Source organism: Misgurnus anguillicaudatus, chromosome 15, assembly GCF_027580225.2.
Source record: "Misgurnus anguillicaudatus chromosome 15, ASM2758022v2, whole genome shotgun sequence".
In the NCBI taxonomy this organism is placed as follows: domain Eukaryota; kingdom Metazoa; phylum Chordata; class Actinopteri; order Cypriniformes; family Cobitidae; genus Misgurnus; species Misgurnus anguillicaudatus.
The window spans coordinates 1,475,935-1,500,591 of NC_073351.2; the positions used below are offsets into that span (position 1 = coordinate 1,475,935).

At 38.1% G+C, this 24,657-nt stretch overlaps 2 protein-coding genes across 3 annotated transcripts in view; one reads left to right on the forward strand and one right to left on the reverse strand.

Moving 5' to 3' along the window:
- dusp22a (dual specificity phosphatase 22a) overlaps positions 1–24,657 on the forward strand; it is a 390,938-nt gene that overhangs the window by 160,475 nt on the left and 205,806 nt on the right. The gene's annotated exons all lie outside the window — the stretch shown is intronic.
- Positions 1–24,657, reverse strand: part of gse1b (Gse1 coiled-coil protein b) — a 202,940-nt gene that overhangs the window by 31,553 nt on the left and 146,730 nt on the right. For both annotated transcript variants that reach the window (XM_055173416.2, XM_055173417.2), the window contains one exon: positions 7,417–7,614. In XM_055173416.2, coding sequence (XP_055029391.2) covers positions 7,417–7,614 — 198 coding nt within the window. The remainder of the gene's footprint in view (positions 1–7,416; positions 7,615–24,657) is intronic.

Genomic DNA, 24,657 nt, shown 5'->3' on the forward strand with positions numbered 1-24,657 from the left:
AGCAATGCTTTAGCACAAACTATGATACGAATCATGAGGAAACTGAAAGTATGAAGCCCGTTCTGCTCAGAGTATTAAGAGATGCTCATGTGTTGCTGTTTCTCACTATTTTGCCATATAGACAAACATGTCTATGTGAATAATTCATCAGCCCCCCAACATACGCACAGCATAACATTATTCACTCTCACATAAGCAAAACCATGCTGCTTCTTTACCATCATTCTCTTCTTCTTGTCTCAGTGTTGATCGGGCAGAAACACTCTAAAGTGTCTTTGCAGCAATAACAGCCCACACATGACAATGGGTGTGTGTGTGTGTGTGTGTGTGTGTGTGTGTGTGTGTGTGTGTCTTAGGGCTGAAATGATTCATTGAGTTACTCGATTAAAAAAATTCCTCGAGGCAAAAATTCTGCCTCGAAGCCTCGTTAAATTCCTATGACACGCGCCGAGATCTGATTCACACGGACCGTTGTTCAATGTTCAGGAAGCACATCATAGCGCGTGGTACATTTTGAATTTAGTTGGCACAATGGCGGAGCAAATATGTCCATAAACGGCAGAGAGAGAATGTCTAAAGTTTGGGATCATTACATTATCATTACATTCAGCATCTGAACCGAAAACATCAACTGCTGTTTCACCAAGCGTCGATAAAACAAGGTAACGTAGCTTCCGCTGATTTTAATCCCATACTGTATTTGTAGCGATGTCGTTATGCGGTTTGACTAGATGTGATGTTTAGCTTTGATGTTTTTAAGTAGTAAACGTATTCACGTTCAATTGCAGGAGAGTATAGCTTAATAAAGAACCCCTTCACACACACGCATGCACTTTACAGGTGTGTGTACCAAAAAACGGCACCACGGTGCAATCATATATGGGCAACTTGACATATTTTGTTCAATAATAATAATCTCTGTTTTATTGAAGTTTAGCATAAGGAAGTTATTCTCTCCCACGCGAGTCAGACCGATCGTGCAATGCATCACATATGCTTAAACTTTTATGTAGCCACGCAGCAATAATTTCAGCATGCATTCACTGTATACAGCGGGATGTGATGTTGTGATTTTTCGAACGGATTCTTAACCTAAAATGCACCGCAATGCAAGTGATGCAAACCAAATGCAGCGTTCTATTGAAAAGGAATGTATTTATTTCTGCCGTACCAAAATGCAATGAAGCAACTGAACGTCTGACTGGGGTGTCACTCTTTCTCACGCACAGCACGCGTGCACACACAAACACAGGTGCACGTGTGCGCACACACACAGGTTGTTACAATAGCAAATAGGCTCACCCCATAAATGATATATTATATGTTAGTAGCCTAATGGTAAATGCTGCAGGTGTAGAAATGTACATAAACCAGATATTTACTTTGATGTCAGGGCTAGATTACAGCATGAAACCTGTTGTGCATATTAATAATTAATTTTTTTGTTGAAATAAAAGCCAAATGCTTTAACATTTTACAACCACGTCATTTTCGTTATGCATTATTTGTTTTAGTTGTTTAAAAACACACACAAAATTTTTATCCGATTACTCGATTAATCGATCGATTCAGTGCTAGATTAATCGATTACAAAAAGAATCGATAGCTGCAGCCCTAGTGTGTTTCCATGCAAGTCACACACATAGGTCTTTTCTTTCAACCTCAGCCCTACTGAACCACATGCACACAGGGCAGATGGGCCTGACACACCATCTGAGTCCCTGCAAACTGGTGTGTTTTATGACATGCTAATGATATTCAAATATAATCAGTGTGATATGTCTTTGCAAGCTGATCTCAGAGGAAGCCATATCCATATAAAGATAAGAGACCCCAACACTTCCTGTCATGCTCTGAATGCCAAAGAAATTAACATATTTTTACACTGCACACAGACTGAGTGTGTGTCTGTGTGATTAATGTGCATCTCTGTGTTCTCTGTGGGTTCCTCTATGAACCCACCTCTGCCCCATGCTGCCCACACACACACACCTCAAAATACACAGACGCGTGTATAAAACATCACATCACTCCACACATACACATACCTTGAAGTGCACAGGAATAAACATATACTACATCCTGCCCCTTTACACATACACCCACACCTCAAAATACACAGAAACATGCATACAACATCCCATCCCTTTAAACTCACACACACACACCAGCCTGCATTAAAACAGCATCATCAGCAGTTAATTAAACAGCCCGCTTCACAGCTGGTGTGAAAACAGAACTCACCATGCCTCCATATGCTGTTACTGCAAAAGGCGCTTCACTAAATGAAATTTCAGATATCACATCCATTTAGATTAAAATCCCAACCCTGTTCTTCCTTTTAAAGTGAAATACTATAATACAACTACACAAAATGTGATGCAAAATTATTAAGGTTTCTAAGTGAAAGTGGAATGACACCTCTGCATTTACCTCAACCAGTGAGTAGTGAAGAGACACACACACACACACACACACACACACACACACACACACACACACACACACACACACACACACACAAACACACCCACGCACATTCTGGTTTACATGTTTTATGGGGACATTCCATAGATGTAATGCATTTTATACTGTACAAACTGTATATTCTATTCCCCTAACCTACCCCATTCCCTAACCCCAACCATCACAGAAACCCTTCTACTACTTCACATTTTCAAGAAACATAATTTTGTTTGATTTATAAGCTTGTTTCCTCATGGGGACATCAAAATGTCCCCACAAGGTCACAAAAATACTGGTATTCCTATCTTTGTGGGGACAATTGGTCTCCACAACCTGATAATTACCCGGCCGCACGCTCACACACGCGCACGCACACACACGCGCACGCACACACACGCACAAGCGGAGAAGTGGGCAGATATCACTGCAGCATCCGGGGAGCAACTGGAGGAAAGTCTGCGGCCCCCCTTGTGTACGGTGCATTCCTTTGCGGCCCCCCAAAGAAAATTTGTGACAAAAAACTGTTCTAAAACTAACATTTTAATAAAAAACATTAATTATACAAAAAGTGCTTTTGGTTAGTAACCTTATTTTCTTCAATTTAATTACACAGAATTCACGATAAATTAATGTATTTCATAAAACTGGGGCCCCCCTGGCACCATCTCGCGGCCCCCAGTTTGAAAACCACTGCCTTAGCTAACTTCAAATTCAAGGACCTTTCAAGGACTAAATGAGGCATACCCTCAAATTCAAGGACTAAATGTGGGGACACATTTTAAGTGAGATCAAGGTTACATTGTGTTACCTTTTAAGATACATTGTTACACTGCGGTGACACTTTGGGGACGCCTCCAGGGGTAAGTGCGTCTGAATATCAAATTCAACCAATGGTGAGGCTTAACGACAAAGACAGGGTGACACCGGGAGCCAGGAAGTATATCGCTATCTGAAATATTGCCAAAGACGGCGTTACAGGGATGCAGGAAGTATGGCAAGGGAGACGCAGCGTCTCGTTCCCTAAGTAACCCGAGACGTTACATAAGTAACCTGAGACATTTTCATGTGTCAAACACAACTATGCAAAAAAGCTTTTTTTGGTATGAATCAACATTCGCATACAGAATGATATAAACATTTAAAGCGAACAGTTTAGCACATGTGCTTTAAAAGTCTAGAATTTTTATGATATTATCCTACACTACACAGGGAATAATATGGATTTTATTCCAGTAAACTTCTTGCATAAAATAGATTCAAGCACTTTCAATGACCTGTATCTTTGTATGTATATTTTTAAAAGCTTCGCAGGGCCTTGAATTTTCCCCCCAGATTCACAAACTTTCAAGGATTTCAAGACGCGTGGAAACCCTGAAAAGGGGTCCTTAATTATTATTTAACTTTTTTAACTTCAGTTAGTGTGTAATGTTGCTGTTTGAGCATAAACAACATCTGCAAAGTTACACTGCTCAAAGGTCAATGCAAAGGGAGATTTTCTTTATATTTTGCTTCTCATAAACTACAAATGAACGGCTGGAGAAACTACAAGTGAGCTTCCTCCTGGGTTAGTGACATCACAAACCCCAAAATTTAAACCAAGCCCCAGGAACCCGCAACAAAGGGGGTGAGGCCATGTTGGGCTGCTTTTTATGTTGTATAAAGGATTTAAACAAAGGACAAGGCTCCACAGACCATGGTCTGTTTTCATAAAGGCCGATTTATGGTCGTGCGAGGGTCTGTACTTTCATTTGGTATATTGTATGTTTATATATTTAAAGAAGAACATTTTCTGGAAGGCATTAAACTTTGTTGAAAATCATGAAAAACGCTGTCGCTGGCTGGCAACTTTTTAAAAAAACGCTGGCGGTGAAAGAGTTAATATGTAAAACTTGAATTTGAAATAAAACTTACTGCAGAGAAGTTAATGAGATCTCTATTGTATCTCTTGCTACGTGACGCGACAATTATTTATTATTTCAAATCCGTTTACAAGATAAATATATATACATTGTGTTGTTAAACTGATAAAAATTATCTTGCTATATGCTACATTCATTATGAGAAGCCTTTTCTTTTTACTCTTACACTGTAGACAGTAATATATGTATATTATATAAAACTCTATGGTCGTGAAAACACATTATCCATTATCTGTTGGTTCATGTTGGTCTAGTTTAATTCAGGGTAATAAAATGCTTAAATAAAAAAATAATAAAAATCCTTTAATAAAATGTATAATATAGTTATAAAATATTTTATTTTTTTGTAATATTCACAGCGCACATTCTCTCGGATCGTTTTAAAACATTTTAAATCATTCTGCAAAATTCTGCATAGATTTTGCAAAAGAAATACAAAGAAATAGCAAAAAATAACTCCTTACACAGCTTGTACAGCTGTACTCTTGCAGCAATTAAAGCAGTTCAGTTTGGTTTTAAATGGCAAAATAGTTATATTTCTTTTTTATTTACATTTTAGAGCAGTTTTTGTTTGTTAAACAAGCGGTTAACAGCCGACAGCAAGTTGATGACATGTTTGATGAATTGAGCCTCTCAAATCAACACTTCACTTGCCTATAATAACAACCATATAAAATATATATTTTCAGCATATATCACAATGTTAGTTTAAACGTTTATTATCAACACACACTATTTTTAAAAAGCGAAGGCAGGTTGCTCTGCTGCTCGCAGTTGCAACGGGTGTAGAAATAAAAAAATAAAAAGGGCTATACAAAACTAAACGAAATAAACATGAAACAGAAAACATGCATGTTGCCTTATCTTACAACTTCGCTTTTGCATATAAATTTTTTTAAATGTAAGGACTTACCACAGAACATGGCTATTCATGTATCCATCCAACAAAAAAAAGTCGATCCATACACAAACAAGAAATAAAGACAAAGCCTTCTTACACGAAATTAATACAGGGAGAAGTTTTGAATAGATTATGTCTTGGATGCTGTCTGCATAGATTATGTACAGTATCCAAGGTTTTAATCTAGTACTCCATTTATAATTTTTCCTGGTGCGCTGAAGGTCCTGCTGTTAAATACGCAACAGCTGCATTGTAAATGTGTGGCTGTGCGTAGCGGACTCATGCGATAGGTTAAACATCTTCCTATGTTTGTTTTGCAATCCTCAATGTCTGCCAAAATGTTCTTTTAATTAAATTGAAAAATAGAAAAATATGGAAAAGCCTAAATAAGCCCGAGGTCCGGCCCGCGTATCTGCTGTGATGTTAAAATTGGCCCGAAACCCGACCCGAAGGGCGTAAACAGGTCGGGCCCCGTCGGGCTCGGGCTGAAATGCAGGGCTTTATAGACAAGCTGCTAGGGTCACTATCAAGCAGAGGTTTTACTTTTTACTTAAAAGTATTTTTCAAGTATTTGCATTTTATTCGTGTTTCCAAAGCATATTATCATCATTTTTATTCGAATACATTTCATAAATACACGTGTTTGTTTTACATTTAATATTTAAGTACATTAACATACTTTTAATCAAGTAAAAGTACACAACTTTAATGTAATATTAAATAAATTTTAATATGTAATGTTAAAGAATACACAGTATGATTATATGCTTTAGAATGTAGTGGAGTAACATTTTTCCCAATACAAACACTCTAATAAAGCACAGATGCTTGGAAAATGTAACTAATGCAACTAAGTATTGTCCACCTCTGCTATCAAGTCCAACTAAATCCAATTTAAGCTGATAATAGTCAGTTTTATTAGCATTTGCGCTGCAGCCGCTATGAAAGCCAGCCATTTTGTTGAAGGTTTGCCACTCGACGGGGGCGAGATCCGGCGTGGTCACATGGAAAAGTGACATCAATGCATTCCCTCCCACTAGAGGAAAACATAGTCGCCGATCCACTTTTTCTCCTTAAAGGCTGGGTTTTACGGCTTGACAGCTTATAAAAACGTATTTCTGGGTTTTTTGGTTTGTTAACTGTACACCTTATTACACAGCAGCTTTTAGGCCTTATTCTGTTTTTAAGGTTTATCTGTAAATACGTTTTTATAAGCCGTAGACCACAAAAAACGAGCGTTTATAGTTACAAAATTGCAAACAGGCAACTTTTTATAGTACTCCTATTAATAGAACTGCGCCCACTAGAGGAAAACGTAGTCGGCGATCTACTTTTTTCTCCTTAAAGGCTGGGTTTTATGGTTCGACAGCTTATAAAAACTCACCTCTGGGTTTTTTGGCTTGTTAGCTGTTCACCTTGTCACACAGCAGCTTTTAGGCATTATTTTGCTTTTTGCTAAAAGCCAGAAATGACAAGGAGGCGGCCTCTTCAAATACAAAGTCAATGGAGACGGTTGGATTGTTTTCCCCCCGGTGGGCGTGGTCCCCAAATTAGCATAACTGCACTCTGTCTCTATACAGTCAGTAGTAATCCCTGTAGATCCACAGTCTGTAATCAAATAATACCCACAAATAAGAGCCCATTTAAAACTTTTCAAAACTACCCCATCTCTGGATCAGTCTGTCTAACTGTTGTGTCTCTGCATCAGCCCAGTTTGACCCTGCTGTCCACCCACAGATGTCTGCACTGGAGATAAATTAGGTAGAAGCTTTTCTAGAACAGTTTATAGAATTGTGAGTCACCTAATCATAGAATGTGTTAACTGTCTGTTTTTAAATGCCACCCACAGACAAGCCAAAAAGAGACGGAGACGGAGGCATCACATAACAATTAACATAAGTGACCACAGAGACAGCATAACTGCCATGTAAACCAACAAACCAAAGTTTACACTGCAAATGAATATAGAAAAAGTGCAGTAGGGGTGCTCGTGAATATCTTGTTTATTAGTTAATGGCCTGAATACCTGTCTCTGCAACAAGCTTTCACATAAAACCCGTATAGATTATAAAATCTATATAAGGATAATGTGCTGAATCAGGGGTCAAGTGTTTGGGGCTTACTGCTCACCTCGAGGTTCCTCTGCTTGTTTGGCTAGCTTGCGGAGGGCAGCGGCGAATCCGGAGTGCGTGGACTGAGATGCAGGACTGCCATTGGGCACAACCGATCCGTTTAGAGGAGATGAGGTGAGGGGACTGACAGTCGCTGTGGTGCGGGTTGCCGTGGAAATCATGCCTAACGATGGTGACTTTGGCTCATGGCTCATGCCTGAACAAGACATAGAAGAGAGAAGGAGGTCAATGTTACTACCAATAAACATAGGCCCATTTTTTACACAGTAATTTCGGTAAATTACCATATCTACCAGAAAAAAAATTATAATATTATGGTGACTGAATTATTAGTGTGGGACCTCAACTCTGTACATTTTTACATATCTTTTATGACAGCATCATTCTGGAAATGTTAATGAAATATTTGGACAGTTTGTACTATGTGGGCATTTAGGAGATCCAACTTTTAGATAAACATACCAGGTCACAAAAAACAGAATATGTAATTATGATTGTTGAAACACTAATTTTTAAGCATTTTAGGGTTAATAAGATAAACAAAAAGCTCACATAAGCAAAGCAGGAACACACTGGTCAAGTGAAAGTTTTAAGGGTTTTTAAATTAATAATTAAAACACCATTTAAGTTTGATCCGTTCACTCATCTACTACTAAATTACTTCAATTTAATATTAATTTACTTTACTTGTTTATCATATAAAGTCCACATGTTAGAATTGTGACACCACTAAATGTCACAACAAGCACACTAGCATATGAACTTGAATACATCATATTACACACACACTCCCATCTGTCTCACTGGAGCGTGTCCATCATCATCCAGCAAACCATCTCTCTCACACACTGTCACTCTTTCACAGAGCGATCAAAGCTCAACTAACAAAGCAATGCACACGCGCACACACACACACATTCTCTCTCTTGTAGCAGCTGCTGTGATGTCACGTGACCCTCCCTCTCTCCAGCCATAATTGGTCTGCCCGTTTCAGATAAAAGCCAGAAAGCGTAGGAGGAGGGTAACTCGCCTCTCTCTTAGGCTGTGTTGAGGTGGGATGTAAGATTTACCGATAGTGCCGCGTGTTTGGACGCCATTCTGGTCACTTACCTACATTACACTGCAAGTTGTATCCTGTATGGATGACTGTGTATGTGACAAATAAACAAACTGAATTGAAAAGGCAGAGGTGTTGCCATGTTCTGACATGCCCGTCCACCGCTCTTCTCTCGCTCTAAAGGCACATGTTTCTGTGTCTCGTCTCCTACATGATCAAACACACTTAATGCCATGATTTACACAAGAGCAAACATGATGATGCATGTAATATTTGCACCACTAGCAGAGTTTTCATACAGATTTATTTAACACCAAACTTCAATACTACTTACAACATCAATAAAGTATCTTGTTCAGAAACAACCCAAGCCACTCTTACCAGTCCTGTTATTTTTGTTGCTTTGTAATAGAGATGTGGACTGTTAACCCAACTAATGATTAACCGTCCATTTGCTATCAGATCAAAAAAAGTTATTTTACAAAAAATAAGCATATAAAAGCTAAACTGATGGTTTTATCATGTTGACACAGAGTCGAGGTGGTTGGTTATAATGTGTGAAGGGTTAAACAGAAGACTAGACTTGTCTCTTGATTTCCTCCTGCTGGCGCACACAACAGAGCGAGAGAGGGCGGGACTCAGCATGTGACAGGGGTTCAACTCAACACAGTTGTAATGTACTGCACATAAACACCTTCACACAGTTGATAATGATCAAAAGCTCATTGGACTGGTGAAAATGGATTGGCATTGCAAAAATAAACAAAATTCAGACCCCATCACTGTGTTATGTACAAACAGACAGTCCCATTCCAAACTTATTGAAAATGTCAGCAGATGACATACATATCAAGCCACTCCAATAAACAAAGCAATAGGGCTGCACGATAATCACAAGCTGCCGATTATTCACCTTGATATTGTAATTGCAATTATTTTGATTGTAGGTTAATAGATTTTACGCTTAAGTTTTGAAATGTTTTTGTAAAGCAGCTGCATAGTAAATTCTAAACATTCAAAACTAAATCATATAATGTAAATATCAAATAATTATGGGAGTTATGTTGTAGGGATCGACCGATATGGATTTTTTTGTGCTGATGCCAATTTTTGTTTCATCAGCCTTAAGCCGCCTTTCCACTGCATGTTACAAGAAACAATTTAAAAAAGTAACATATATTGAACTTAAAAAAACTATATTTACCAAATAGTAAAAACAGGCAAAGGTCATCAGTAAAAAAAATGCTAAATAAATGGCTAAAAGACACGTCAACTTATCAATTTTTAAATCTCTGATTCACCACCGCTGTATTTTGTTCCCAAACATACTGGCGAAACGGGCACAAACGGACAGCTGTAATTGAAGGCTTTTGGCATTTATGTAATTGTCACCTGTAAATGTAATCCCGATTCGTTTTTCGATAAACTGTGCAATGTGTCAAAAGTCACAGAATCTGTGTTTACGCCACTGATCTATAATAAACAACAAGATTGACTTCATAACATTGAAGACACCTCACCGTCATGTTCGTGTCATGCTCAAACATTCTATTGCATGAAAAAGAAATAATGTGATTTAAATAAGAAAACATTACCTACCTAACCAGGCACTGTTCTTATATTTTATGTCTCATTATACATTCTTGCAGTGTATAAAAAATATGTCCATATTGAGCTAGTGTACAAAAAGAATATACTTAATTCTGAATGAAATGTAGACAGTTCCTAATCTGCTTCTGACTTCATTCACTTCCTCTTGTTTTAACATACATGTTATTCTGTTCTCCAGTAGAGGGCGATGTCTTCAACACAGATGAACTGTAGCTGCTCACAACCTATATCTAATATTTTCCTGTAATGTGCTGCTGATGGTCAGACAGGACATGCTGGGGGTTTAACACAATCACAGGTCACCGCATAACAAAGCACCAAATGATTCTTGCCTGGGAGCACTGAGCAGTCCACTGACCATGTGTAAACACACACACACAAACTCGCAGGCACTAATCCCAGCGGCTCCGCTATGCTGTGGCCTACTGCAGAGATAAGAGCTGGGCTGCCCTAGAGGCCGTTTAATCTTTAACCAGCAACAGATTTGCCTATCAGCTTGTTAATGCAGTCACATCTGCAGTATGGAGCTATCTACTATCATTGTGTTTCGATAAGCGTACTCCTGCTTTGGCAAAGCATCTGTCATTTACAGTCAGGCAGACCCCCATCTCCTCAACTGCTTCAGCTCTTACACGCAGCCTTCCTGAAGATAGTTGGCTTGTTTTTAAATATTTATATTATGTTTTAAATAATTATTATTATGCTATTATTATTAGCATCATAGTTGCACATTGGATGCTTTACCTCGAGAGAGCTTGTGTGCTATTCAGCTTTAGTTTTTTGTACACCAATCCAATGGCTTATCAAACACTTATTATAATGTGACAAAGATATCTAATAAAGGCAATGTGTTTATCAATTTAACAATACACTTTATTATCCAAAATGAGTCTGACATCAGTGCACTAAACAGTAAACTTCACTTATTATAAAAAACTTAAAACACAAATAGAATATATACAGTGGATATAAAAAGTATACACATCCCTGTTAAAATTGCAGGGTTTTGTGATGTAAAAAAAATCATTTAAAAACTTTTCCCACCTTTAATGTGACCTATAACCTGTACAACTTCATTGAAAAACAAACTGAAATCTTTTAGGGGTGGGGACGTAAAAAATAAAATAATGTGGTTGCATAAGTGTGCACACCTCTAAACTAATACTTTTAAGATTTTATCACAGCATGTACTCTTAATATGTAAGTGTCAATCAGTTTTGCATATCTTGACTTTGCAATATCTTGCTATTCTTCCTGACAAAAGCATTCAAACTTTGTCAAATTGGTTGGGGGTTCAATGTGCACAGCCCTCTTCAGATCACCCCAACAGATTTTCGAAGGGATTTAGATCTGAACTCTGGCTGGGCTTTAAAACCTTGATCTTGTTTTGGTGAAGCCATTCTTTTGATAATTTGAAGGTGTTATTTGGGTAGTTGTCATGCTGAAAGGTGAAACTCCTTTTTATCTTAAGTGTTTTGGCAGAAGCTTTGAGGTTTCAGAGCGCTTGAGCCTTAATGACACGAATTAATGGCATCAGTTTTAAGAAGGTTGTGGTCATGACTTGTTTGCCCTTAAGAGTAAATCAGCTTCTTTTTTGTCCACCAATAAAGTGGCTTGTCATAAATGAGAAAGAAATGACAAATAAATAAATAAGTAAACTATTGCCCCCCCCCCCCCTCACCCCCTCCCCGATACTATTGTGTATCACAATGTCACAGGCTCACGCTAGGGCGATCTCACAATGGGGCATATCGCCCAACACTACACATGATTTGAAAAGCCACAGAATTAGAATTAAATCACCCAGCTTTCTGCAATAATACTGCAAATACTAACAAATAAATACTGCTGGAAGTAGTGAAATCAATTCTGCTATGTAGCTCTACACAGACACACACACACACACACACCATATGACATTCAGCTGATGTGGCAGCTGGCTATGGCACCTCCAGGTGCTTCATAATAAGGCTTTTCTCTCGTGTATGTTTGTATCATGCACACAGTCTATTTAGTGTGTTAGCACTGCACAGAGGGAAGAATGCTGCTTTGTTGTGTTTGTGTGTGTGTAGCGGATCTCAGGCACCCTGTGTGGAGAGCTCTGAGGGTTTCCTGTCAGCCGAAGACAGCGAGGCCTGTATGGGTATTACTGGAGAGAAAGCTAGAAGTGAAACGGGGACATTGAAGACCTGCTGGAGTATTGACTCTTAACAGCCCCACAGTTTTATCTCCCTGCGAGACCCTCGACCTCTCTAACACGCTTATACGCTCAAACTGCCTACAAACACTCTGAACGCTGTGCTTTATGAAACGCGGGTCGATAAGACGAGGTCTTAGTGAATGTGTGTGCTATCATCAGCTCCAGAACTGCGTTTGTTTAGCCATGTCTTATCATATCAGTGCTGGAGGGATTACAGCAGCTACTGTCACACACTCGCAACTCTCTCATCCAGGCTAATACTGCTGCTATATCACATCACACAAATCAGGGCTTAACAGTGCAGCATTTGCGACTGAAAAGTTTTTACATGCTACTGTGGATAAAAATTTAGGTGCAACAGTGTAAGTGACCAAGTTGCAACTTGCTTCCGGCTCTTGACAGGTTTCTCTTTACGGACAACGCGAACAATCCTTGCACTCAATGGATCATGTGCATACACCACTGGGGTGGTGCTGTTTCGTTATCATAGATATGTACACTAGATGTCGCCTTGGCTACGGCAGTTCATTGGATCGAATGCGTCAACTAGAGCCGCCATCTTGAAACAGGGGAATCCCTCATCAGCGTCATTGTAGGCAATGGTGTAACAGAAATGAAATCACCATAAATCGTCATGAACGCAATTTTCTTGGTTTTCTTTTGGTTCGTTTCAACAGTCAGACATGTATTTAGCATTTAGTACAGGAAAAAATAAAAGTTTTGATTTTATGAAAATGTACTTTTTCTAACTGTAATGCATAATGCTAGTAGCCCTTTCATCCATGCGCAGCACAAAAGTCCGGCATCGTTCATGAATTCGAAGTACAGGCGGAGATAGCAGCTTTACCTAGATACTTCCTATAACAAAACCCCTGTTCTAAGATGGCGGCGGTTTTGACGCATGCTCAGAGCCCCAAGGCGACATCTAGTGTATATATCTATGTTTCGTTATCAGCACAGTGGCTATGTTTACATGCACAACATTTTGTCAATCCGACTGAATTTAATACGATTGAAGGTTACGACAATACTGTTTATATGCACCATAAACACTGCAATCTGATTCTATAGAATCCGAACCAAACGTTTGCGTAAACGCACAGCCTGGGTTGTCAGATTCGCTTATCAAAACCATCGAAATGGACATTTAAAACTAGCCCAAAAGCATCCCAATGACTGTACACAGCCCAAATATCAATAAGTAATCAACGAAATAATTTAATTTTTAACCCACAGAATAAAAAACAGGTGGAAACATGAAAAACTAAGAATAAAAAACAGGTGGAAACATGAGGACTTGGCAACACTACGCTGCGCAGCTGAGTCTCTCGAAATACAGAGGTCTCTCGAAGCACACAGCAAGGAGTTGTGCCGCAAAATAAAGAAAGCATAATGTTTGCCACTCAACAGGGCGAGTTCCGGCGTGGTCACGTGGAAAAGTGAAGTCAATGCATACCCTCTCTTTGTAGGCGAACACATTATTTTTTTAATTCGCAGCCAACACCACACGCCGGAGATCTGACTGCAGGCTCGTTTGCTTTGAATTAAGTTCCATCTTGACAAATAAATAGGCTACTTGCGAAGTGATATGAGGTCATTTATAATCATGCTTTGCAGACCCCCCCACACACACAAATTTTTTTGAATTTGCATGATTCACGAAAGCCTCATTTTTCGGCCGGAAAAGCCGGAATTCCGGATTTATCCGGAAGAATCACACCCCTGGTAATTACAGAAGAGTCAAGTTTTAAATAGGAAAAATATTGAAACTCTTTGGTTAATTTTTTGCGTGATGCTAATGGTCTAATCAGATTCAATGGATTATGCTAAGCTATGCTAAAAGTGGTACCACCAGACCCGGAGATCAGCTGAATGGATTCCAAAATGGTAATAATCAAACGTTTAACTCTAAGGGAGCGAGACAATGAGCATATTTTCAAAAAAAGTGGAATGTCCCTTTAAACCCCATATATTCCTGTTAATTCCAATGGAAAGTTTCTAGCCTTGAAAAATTTTGCAACCCTAGTCAGCACTGCACACATGATGTGTGTGTTTTGTAAATTTCATATATGATTATAGTGACCAAAAATATCACAGTTTTAGAAGCCAGTCAAAACAGCACATTATCTGTAATTCAGACAAAACAGCAAATTATCTGTGAGCCAATCATCTCAACAGCGAGTCGTAACAGTGAATCATCTGCATCAAACCGGTGAATTATCTTATAGCGAATCATCTGCCTGCCTGCAGCCATAGCAGTGAATCATAACAGCGAATCATTTCACTTTGAGCCAAAAGAGCAACCTATTACAGGAAAACATCTCTCCATTGTTCAAACTCATTAGACCTCATAATTAAGTGGAAAATCAATAGAAATAATAGTTCTGCCTAAAGAAATATGAAGTAAATGTCAATATAACGAAATATATCTATATTTCTCTAAACATGCATACTTTTGGACTATAGTTCTAATTGCTAAAATAAACAGGAGCAGACTGAACATACATGTGTCAAATTATTCTATTCCAAATGTAAGTAACTACAGATTTTGCATGTCATATGAATAATAGACAGGTATAGGTACATTTTAGGTACTAAAATTTCAACATTTCTCGAGACTGCACGAGCTTGGGTCCAACCAAATGGTATGCCAAACAGACACAGGAATATGATGAATGATACCTTGCTTTATGCATGTTCAATTTATTTTTAATAATTATAGTCCAAATAAGAAAAATAAAAAATTACATATCAAATAATATGGCTTATTTTTCTGTAGGCTGTTTCTCCATAGCTAGGCAACATGGAGTAATATTACTGTCATGTGTCTGTCTATAGTCATTTAACATTGGCTAATTATACACATGACTCACTCATATATTTACACTAGATGTTGCCTTGGCTACGGCAGTTCATTGGAATGAATGCATCAATAGAGTCGCCATCTTGGAACAGGGGAGCCCCTCCTCTTTAATGCATCAGCGTCAATGTAGGCAAAGGTCTAACAGAAATAAAATGAATGTCATAAATGTGATTTTCTAGGGGTTTTATATCAGCTGATTTTCTTTGTGTATATTATATCACAGTACACTTATACAGTATATTATACTACAGTACTGTACATAGAATACACTAATTAACAGAATATCCTACTATATATAAATAAATACATTTTTTGCAATGATCTCTCACAAATGTGGTGATCAAACACTTAAAATGACGTGACAAAGATATGTTATATGTGTTTAACAATTTAACAATAAACTTTATTATCCAAAATTGAGTCTGATATCAGTGCACAAAACAGTAAACTTGACTTATTATAAATAATTTCAAAACACAAACAAAACAAAATCCATATTACTTCATTGGCAGTTGTGACGAGAATAACGTTATATTGGACTTAAACTGAAAAGGGAAACTTATAAAGTCATTGTTTATTAGTTTTCCAGTAAGTTATGTATCTCACAAATTAATTAGCAACGTACCGTTAAAAAGACAATGCTTAACTGAAAACATACTGATGTAGGCTAACGTTTAATGTTGTGCACAACGTTTTTATAACACAAACCCACAGTGTTCGGCGCAGACTTGAGACTTTTATCAAACGAAGGCGTCTGCTCTCCGACTTTTATTTAGCGAGGGTGTAAAGTTGCGTGAGCTTATTTAACCAATTGCTCTGAAATGAGCATGTTCAGTAACAACACAAGCAGCAGTAATCTCACATACTGTAATATGTGCGTGACTGCGTGTCAGATTAAACGTGTCAGTTCTCCGCCTCGCGTCATTTCTCTCACTTGCGTTTTTTAACAACTCGCAAATGGGCAAAGGAGACGAATGGATTAAAAACACCAAATGTAAGCGGGAATGTGTCTCTCTGGTCCACCTGAACTAAGAGACCACTGACTGAAGTAAAGGGTGGTTGGCTGGTGTCACTACACAGTGATCTGGGTCACCAGTACCAAAACTCTGCTGGACAGACAACAACATTCAAAAGCATTTCTTTGTTCTGTGAAAAACGTTCATATCGGCGGCATATCTGTGACTTATACGCCAATACAAATATATCTGCGACAGGCTCATATCAGCTGATAAAATCGGCAAACCGATAAATTGGTCGGGCTCTACTACCAAAATATAATGCATAGTGCTAGCAGGCCTAACATCTATACGCAGCAGAAAAGTCCGGCATCGTCCATGAATTCAAAGTACAGGCTGAGATATCACTGTACCTAGCTACTTCCTATAACAAGACCCCTGTTCCAAGATGGACGGTGGTTTTGACGCATACTTAGAACCCCAAGGCGACATATAGTGTATATATCTATGGATCCATGACTGCATGTGTGTAGCACAACATACAGGAATGCATAAAGTGAATATGCTTTTCATTTTCTGCTGCTTTTAAAGAGGTGATGACATAAGGAATCAAATTTCCCCTGAGCATTTGACCTTTAAGAGGTTTTGTAGCATTAGTTCATAATGTGTCATCTGTACATCCTGCAATAAGGATTCATAGCACTGTGTATCCGACACAACAGACCAGAATGGTGTTGGCATTTACTTTATGCTCCTATTAGTGATCATTTGGGTGTCTGAGACAATAAACACATAAGTAGAGCCCTGCATTTTAGCCCCAACTATATTAGCCTATATATTTTATTTAAGGATTACTCTGAATTAAACTGGACCAACATGAACCAACAGATAATGGGCTGTCATGACCATAACAGTTTTATATAAAATACATATATTACTGTCTACAGTGTAACAGTAAAAAGAAAAGGCTTCTCATAATGAATTTAGTGTAGGCTATATCAAGATAATTTAATCAGTTTTACAACAAAATGTATATTTATCTTTATCTTATAAACGATTTTTTTGAAATAATAAATGATTGTCGCATCACGTAGCAACAGAGACATATCAAACATATCAAATTGTTTATGCTTTCTCTCATAAAAAACGTCACAGCAAACAGCACAGACTTTTACTAACAAACACGCAAGCGATGCAGTGACTATCTGCTGCAGTCACAGATTCCCAATGTGTAGGATTTAAAAGGGCGGACTAGGGCTGAGAATTCTGATGAGCTGTCGGCAAGGGCCGGGCTTAAGCGTCTCAGGCCTGGTCCGAGTCAGGGCCTAGATTTCAGGCACGTGCAGGGCTCTACACATAGGGGCAGTTTACTGGACAGGGCTTATCCTAGTCCCAGACTAAAATGCACATTTTTAAAACATCTTGTACTGACATATCTTAACATATTATCAGTGCCACAAAAGTTTTCCAAATGCCTTCCAGGAAAATAAACATACAAATATATCAAATGAAAAAACAGCCCATCTGCTTTTAAACAACCAAACCAAGAAAAAAACTATCCTATCCAGTGTTTCCCACAGGATTTTGAGAGACTGTGGTGGTGATAACGTCACCCGCTAATTAGCATATATGTGACGTCATTATGACGTGTTTGCGTTTGATCTAGTGCTGGCACCTGAAATATGTTTCACTTCTACTCTTTGATCTGAATCTGTATTTGATCTGTATTATACATCAAATTATATTTTAAGCCGAATTAAGCTGTTTTAAATAGTGAAATAAAAATGTAAATAGTGATCATGAAAATTCTATTTGTGGGGGCCAGTGTTGATTCTGTGGTGGGCCACCACAAATAAATCAATGTATGGGAAACACTGCTATCATCATTTGTTGTCAAAATTTTAAGCAAAACACTGAAATAATTGCATTTTTGTAAAGGAATTTTGTTAGAGATCAGATTCAGAACAATTAACAACATTAAGAGTTACAGACTACCATAAAAACTCGTCAGGAAATCGTCATTGGCAGGGAAATGTTTTCTCTTAATTGGCGAGATAGCTCGTCAGTGGCGGAGAAAGAATTAACATGTACCACTTAAACACAAATATAAAATCATAAATCAGATAACACTTGTTTTTTAAAGTTGCAATCGTAACTTTGTGTCCATTCAATAAATAAAACAATAATTAATATATATATATATATATAACTTGGAAGTTGCCCTTATATTTATATATAAACTTTTATTAAAATGCCTGCATTTGAAAATTATTTTATCAGATGATATAATGCCTCAGTCTTTTATAATCAGCCTTACTTTTAATTTCTGCTAAATATTTTGTTTTACTATGAAAATAAACCTGCTATTTGATGTCTACAGCAATGATAAAGCCTGCTATATTACATGATCTCGTCTGGCATGCTTTAGTGATACATGACACGTATGAGTCTGAAACGAAGGTGCTGACAGTTTAAAGGTCTAGTTTCCAGATCGTAGATGCTAAATACTGCGACATGTTGAGGCCGATCTGGTGTCAAAGACAACATCAGATAACAGCTGTGATCCGGGGGATACCTCACCACCCGCCCTGCACATTACCCAGCATGCCGGAGTATTTGCATATGCAGAGATAGGGCCATGTTTGACTAGGGTGGATAGGCAAATCAAAGTGGACTCTGCAAGTTGAGTTTGTCACGAGATCGATATGCAACTGACAGTTGTGTGGCCTGTTGTGTGATTGTTTAAAGCTAATACTTGCAGGGGAAGTTCACGCTCAGCCAGTTTATTTTCAAACCTGCATACTTCATAACAGCAACATAAAACAAGAAAGACGCTGTGCATTGTCAGCACAGAGCTGTCCCGAAAGGGTGCTATCACACACCAGCAGCACAGAGGGACATATGTGATATGTGGATGGTTATATGGAAGAAAATGATTGGAACTAGGGATAAATATCATTTAATTCTTAAAGGATTAGTCCACTTTCAGAAGAAAATTTCCCTGATAGTTTACTCAACCCATGTCTTTCTTTCTTTAGTCGAAAAGAAATTAAGTTTTTTTGAGAAAAACATTCCAGGATTTTTCTCCATATAGTGGACTTCAAATGAGCCCAACGGTTTAAAAGGTTCAAATTGCAATTGAAAAGTTTCAATTCGGCTTCAAAGAGCGCTAAAAGATCCCAACTGAGGCATAAAGATCTTATCTAGTGAGAAGATGTCATTTTTCACTAAAAGAATAACATATAATTATATAAATTAATAAAATATTCTTCTCGTCTTGCACTAGTCCTATGATACACGTCTGTGACCTTATGTATTGCGTAATCATGTCAAAAGGGCACGCATGACATATGCGAAACAATAAACTGACACGAAGACATTCATTTGTGTCATTCCACATTCAACAACTTCTGAACAGTCCTGCTTCTCCACACTTATACACACTAGTGCGCAAGTTTCCCACAACTCATACGTGATCTTACGACGTGTTTACGTAATAGGTAAGGTCGCAGACGCACATCAAAAACGTTTGGACAGACTTTTACTGAACGCCTAAACATCTTTCTTTTTGCACAAACAGGGAAAGAAGATGAGAAAGCAAAACTTTTTAAAATGTGTCCTGTTTTTTTCCATGATAGTGTATTGATATTTCAATCTCTACTAGCGATATTTTAAAAAAACCCATCAAATCCCTCTGTGTGCATCAAACAACCTCCTCCGCCACTGCTGTAGTTGTCGCTGTCCATTTGTCTGTCATATAAGGCCATTCGGACAATGTCTCAGAAGTTAGCGGGAGTGAGAAAATGGCAGAACATTTAAAAACACCTTCAGCTTTCAAAGGCGATGTGTAGAAGCACTTTGGATTAAAAAAAAAGTAAAAAAATAAGTCAGCTTAATTTTTTTACATTTTTGATATGAAAAAGAAAAGGTATTGCAATGTATCGCAGCATGCAACGTATGGTATCGTATCGTGATACATTGTATCACAGCCCATGTACCATGATATGTATCATATCGTGAGGCCCTTGCCAATACCCAGCCCCAATCTGTTCCTGCTGTTTGCAGGTTCAAATTAAATAAAATTTTAAATTGTTTTTACCTGGACACAGACTATGATTGTGCCGATAGACGATAGTAGGGATGGGCATTTTCCAGTAATTTACTATTCGAATATTTAAGCTCATAAAGAACGAATATTCGAATATTCGTTTATTTAAATTATGTTGAGTAAGACATGCGTGTTTTTTTTATTTTTCATTTTGTCATAATTATACAGAAGGCTTATAATTGGAAATATCCACAACAAGCTAAACTTATATTCTGTATGTAAGGGATAATGTAGAGGCAGCCGGTAGTTATCGGGAAATAAGCCCCGACAGTGTGATTAGGACCCGACGCGAAGCGGAGGGTCTTGTATCACACTGAAGGGGCTTATTTCCTGATAACTACCGGCTGCCTCTACATTATCCCGCTTATTACACGGCTACTTGTCACATAAGAAAAAAACCGGACATGAATATGAATTTGAAACATTTTATTGGCATATTTGTTTTAAATTAACATTTTTATCCTTCCGCGAAACTTTGCACAGATGCATAAAATGATCGTAATACCTTTTTAAGATCCTCTGCTTCATACTTGTCTGTCTCCATTTTTTTTTCTTTTAGACAGTCTTTGAGAAGTTTTAATGCCCATTCTGTATTTTTTTGTGTGTTGGCTTCGTAGCTGTCATGCTCTATTTTGTCAAGTTCAGTCTCAGTATTGCTGTCTGTGTCTTGTCGTGGTTGTCCAGTGTTTGTCACAAGATGGCGCCAAACAAACAGTAATCTTTATTGATCTTTATTGGCGCGGAGCGATTTTACTCGTAAAAGTAGTACCGGCTATGCGTTATTATTTTGGAGCGGTTATTATTCGAAAAGAACGAACCTGCAAATGTCTCAACTGACCAATCAGAATCAAGCATTCCAGAGAGCCGTGTAATAAGTATATATATATGTATGTATTTTTAAGTTGAAAACATTGTAAAAATATATATATATTTTTAATTCTTCTTAAAAAATATCCTACAGAAAAAAGGCGTTAAAACCCCACGCGGAGCGAAGTCTGAGTCAAATCCTTAGTTTCAAGTCGGTCAGTATGAATTTATTAATGTTTGTTCCTACATATATTATATTATACCAAATATTATATACCAACCTCAAATCTAAGCGATGTTTGAGGAATTGCGAAGTTTAAAGATTGAGGACTTGTCAAAGTTATTATCATTTAAACAGACTCAAAACACCAAATAAGAGCCCAGAGCAAACGAAAAAACACATCTACATAACCGACCGCTCAGTCGCAATAAATATCTTCTCAGTTTAGTTTGACATGTATTTGTAAATAAAGAAAACCCTATTTATCCTACCTGCTTCGGTGAAAGCCCGTTCTTCTGACTAGATACAATAATGCCGGTGCTGCGGAGAAAACTCTTCCTCGTGATGATGGTTATCCGATAAAAACAACAGATGGATTGAGCAAGATTGAATATGTGTATATAACATTATTTTACAATTAATGTAAGCTGGCTCGATACCTGTTGACTGTGCAAAGTTACTAACGTTAGCTTAATTTAACAACATTTCACAAAGACGGAGCTTTGCTTTTAAACTGCCATGTGCAGTTATCCGGTTCATTTTCGAAAGAGCACTGCATATAATAAATGTTCTCCATTTCATTTAGTTCTCCGTGTCTGTCTCGTTATTAACAAAATAAAGTAGACTTTATAACAGAAAGCTTACAAATCTCTCATGATGTGTTGATGCGGGCGGCGGAGAAGCACGTTTAATAACACGTGAGCCCTCACTGAGCCAGTGGCCAAACACGGCCCACCGCGGACAAACCCGGAGATAAAAGGAAAAACTTAAATTGGGCATATCGCTCAACACGATCACAGACAACCATCAACTGTATTTTTACTCAGTGGCAATTTAGTATCACAATTTTATCTGTTAACGGTTAATGTTCAGTTAACAAGCAGCGGTTGTCGGTTGGGACAATTAACTGAAATGAGAATCCCTAATATTAATATCTATAGCCCGACCGATATGCTTTTTTCAGGGAGTAAAAAAAGACAGATAACGATATATCGGCCGATTTTCTTGGTGTATATTATAGTACAGTACACATACTACAGTACTGTACATATAATACACTATATCAGGGGGCTCCAACGCGTTGCGTCTTAATTGCAGGTAGCTCGCTCGTGGGTTTATTTTTTTATTTATTTTCTGTGGTTATGGTGCATTTGGATGTTTAGTTAGTGTTACAAGCGCCTGTGGTAGTAAAGACTGGGTACATGTTTGACGTTGCGTTGAGCTGTGTAGACCGGCGTATCATATGACATCATGTATGATTCTAAAACAAACAAATAATTGTGAAGTTGGCAACCGGACGATCCGCGCAACGCTGTGAAGCCCGCGCCGCGGCAACCGGACGATCCGTGCAACGCTGTGAAGCTCACGCCGTGGCAACCGGACAATCCGCGCACATCTCGAGTCGAGGCACTATGGTTAAAATGGATGCCGTAATTTTCGGATTAATTTAGGATAAAACGAAAATACAGTCGTCATCACAAGTTCAATGGGTTTTCATCTTATATATATATTTAAACATCAAATGTCAAGAGATACCAGAGAGTTGTATAAAAAAACATATAAAGTTACACTCATCGATGATAAATGCTCGTCTGAGAAATGTATTTCTGCTTTTCTTTGCGCGAAGGGACATATTATGATCATAGATATTGGACTTTGTTATTATGATCGAGACTTTCTCCACCTTTAACCAGAAGCGGCCGTCTCAGACTAATACAGTAGGACATGTAACAGTGAGTTTAGACATTTTCTTAATGTTTATAATGGTGTCATTATTATTTACAGTTTATAGTCAGGAGTATTACTCCAGTCAACTTTTTAAGGGGGCAGACTTTGTGTCGTTTCATAGGCTGTATGATTTACTGTTGTTGGAATATTTACACTTAAATGACAACACATGCAATTTTGTATTGCACCATGTTGTTTGATGGCCATTTTCTCATTAAATAACAATCTCTGAAACAAGTTCTTTAGTAAAATCACTACCTGTTGAATCTGTCGTAGCCTATGACGCTTTCACGTCATGCATTTTGCGGATCTACGTTCACGCAACGTAAATAACGTAAAAACTAATTCCGTTACTAATTCAGTGTATATTGAGTTCTGTGTTTTCAAGTGGATTAATAATTTGGTGGGGCACTGCCCATAGACTGTATAAAACAGGCACAGCCACACCTGCCCATATACTGTAGATAAGCTACTGTTGGTTATTTATAAGTTGTTTTATAATTTTCCCCTTGAAACATTGTGCTGCCTGCATGGCATCAAGGTAACTTGGCTTAGGTAGCGTGCACACCAAAGCTTTTAAACGCAGCCTGAAAACGCCTGGAAAACTTTTACGATTATCATACCGTAAACATTTTCTTATACACGGTTTTGGGAAAAAATAAAGCAGATCTCATCTGCGCTACTACGCACATGCAACTTCATTCGGCGTGACAGCTAGACTCCACTCGTTTATGTACAGCAGAGAAAATGTAAGAGACTACAATTTCTATCCTCTATCCCCATACCAGATAAAAAGGTAAAATCTACAGTATGGGAATACTTTGGGTATATGAAAAACAAACACGGGGTTGTCCTTGAAGATGAATATCCAGTTTGCAAGAAATGTGGACTAAGAGTGGCTGCAAAAAGAGGCATCTAAAGTTGATAATACTTAGGCCATATAATAAAAACTTTACATTTCACTCACTATATGACGATGTGAACAAATGAATATATCCAGAGCAGCTCTGAGAGAATTTCATGAGTATTTTATAATTTTATTTGAAAGAATAAAATTAAAAGAATCAAAAATGGTTAAGAATCAAAGTTTACTTTTTTCTGAAGTGTATTTCCCCCCCAAAAAATTTAATGTAATAAACCATATTCTCAACCCAAAACCCCTATCTGTTTTTTAATAATTTAAGGGTCATTGTACCTAATGATAATAATAATAATAATGTGTTTCATACCGGCAAACCGCAAAACCGTGATAGTTTTTGAGACGATTATCATACAGTGAAAATCTCATACCGTTACAACCCTACACCGAATGCCAGCTGTTTTTTCAGCCAAGAGCTTTGGTTGCTGTGATAGGCTACTTGAGCTGTGAGCCGGTTGGTTGTTGTGATATTTGTCCCGCCCTTCGTCCACTGTGATTGGATGGCCGTGTGGGAACTTACATTGACGAGCTGAGCGTTTCACCCAAAGTTGAATATTTTTCGACCACAGCGCGGAACAAACGGACAGCTGCTGGCTGTTTTGAAAAAAAGCTGCGCTTCCATTGGGAAAAAAGCATGCGCCGGCCACGGGCATAAACACTTTGTTGTGCACGCCCCCAGTTTATGTATATTCTGTGCTTTGCCCACCCTGTTTTATAAAGGCCCACCCACTTGAACATTTCTGGCTTCGCCACGGCATGCACATCCCTTT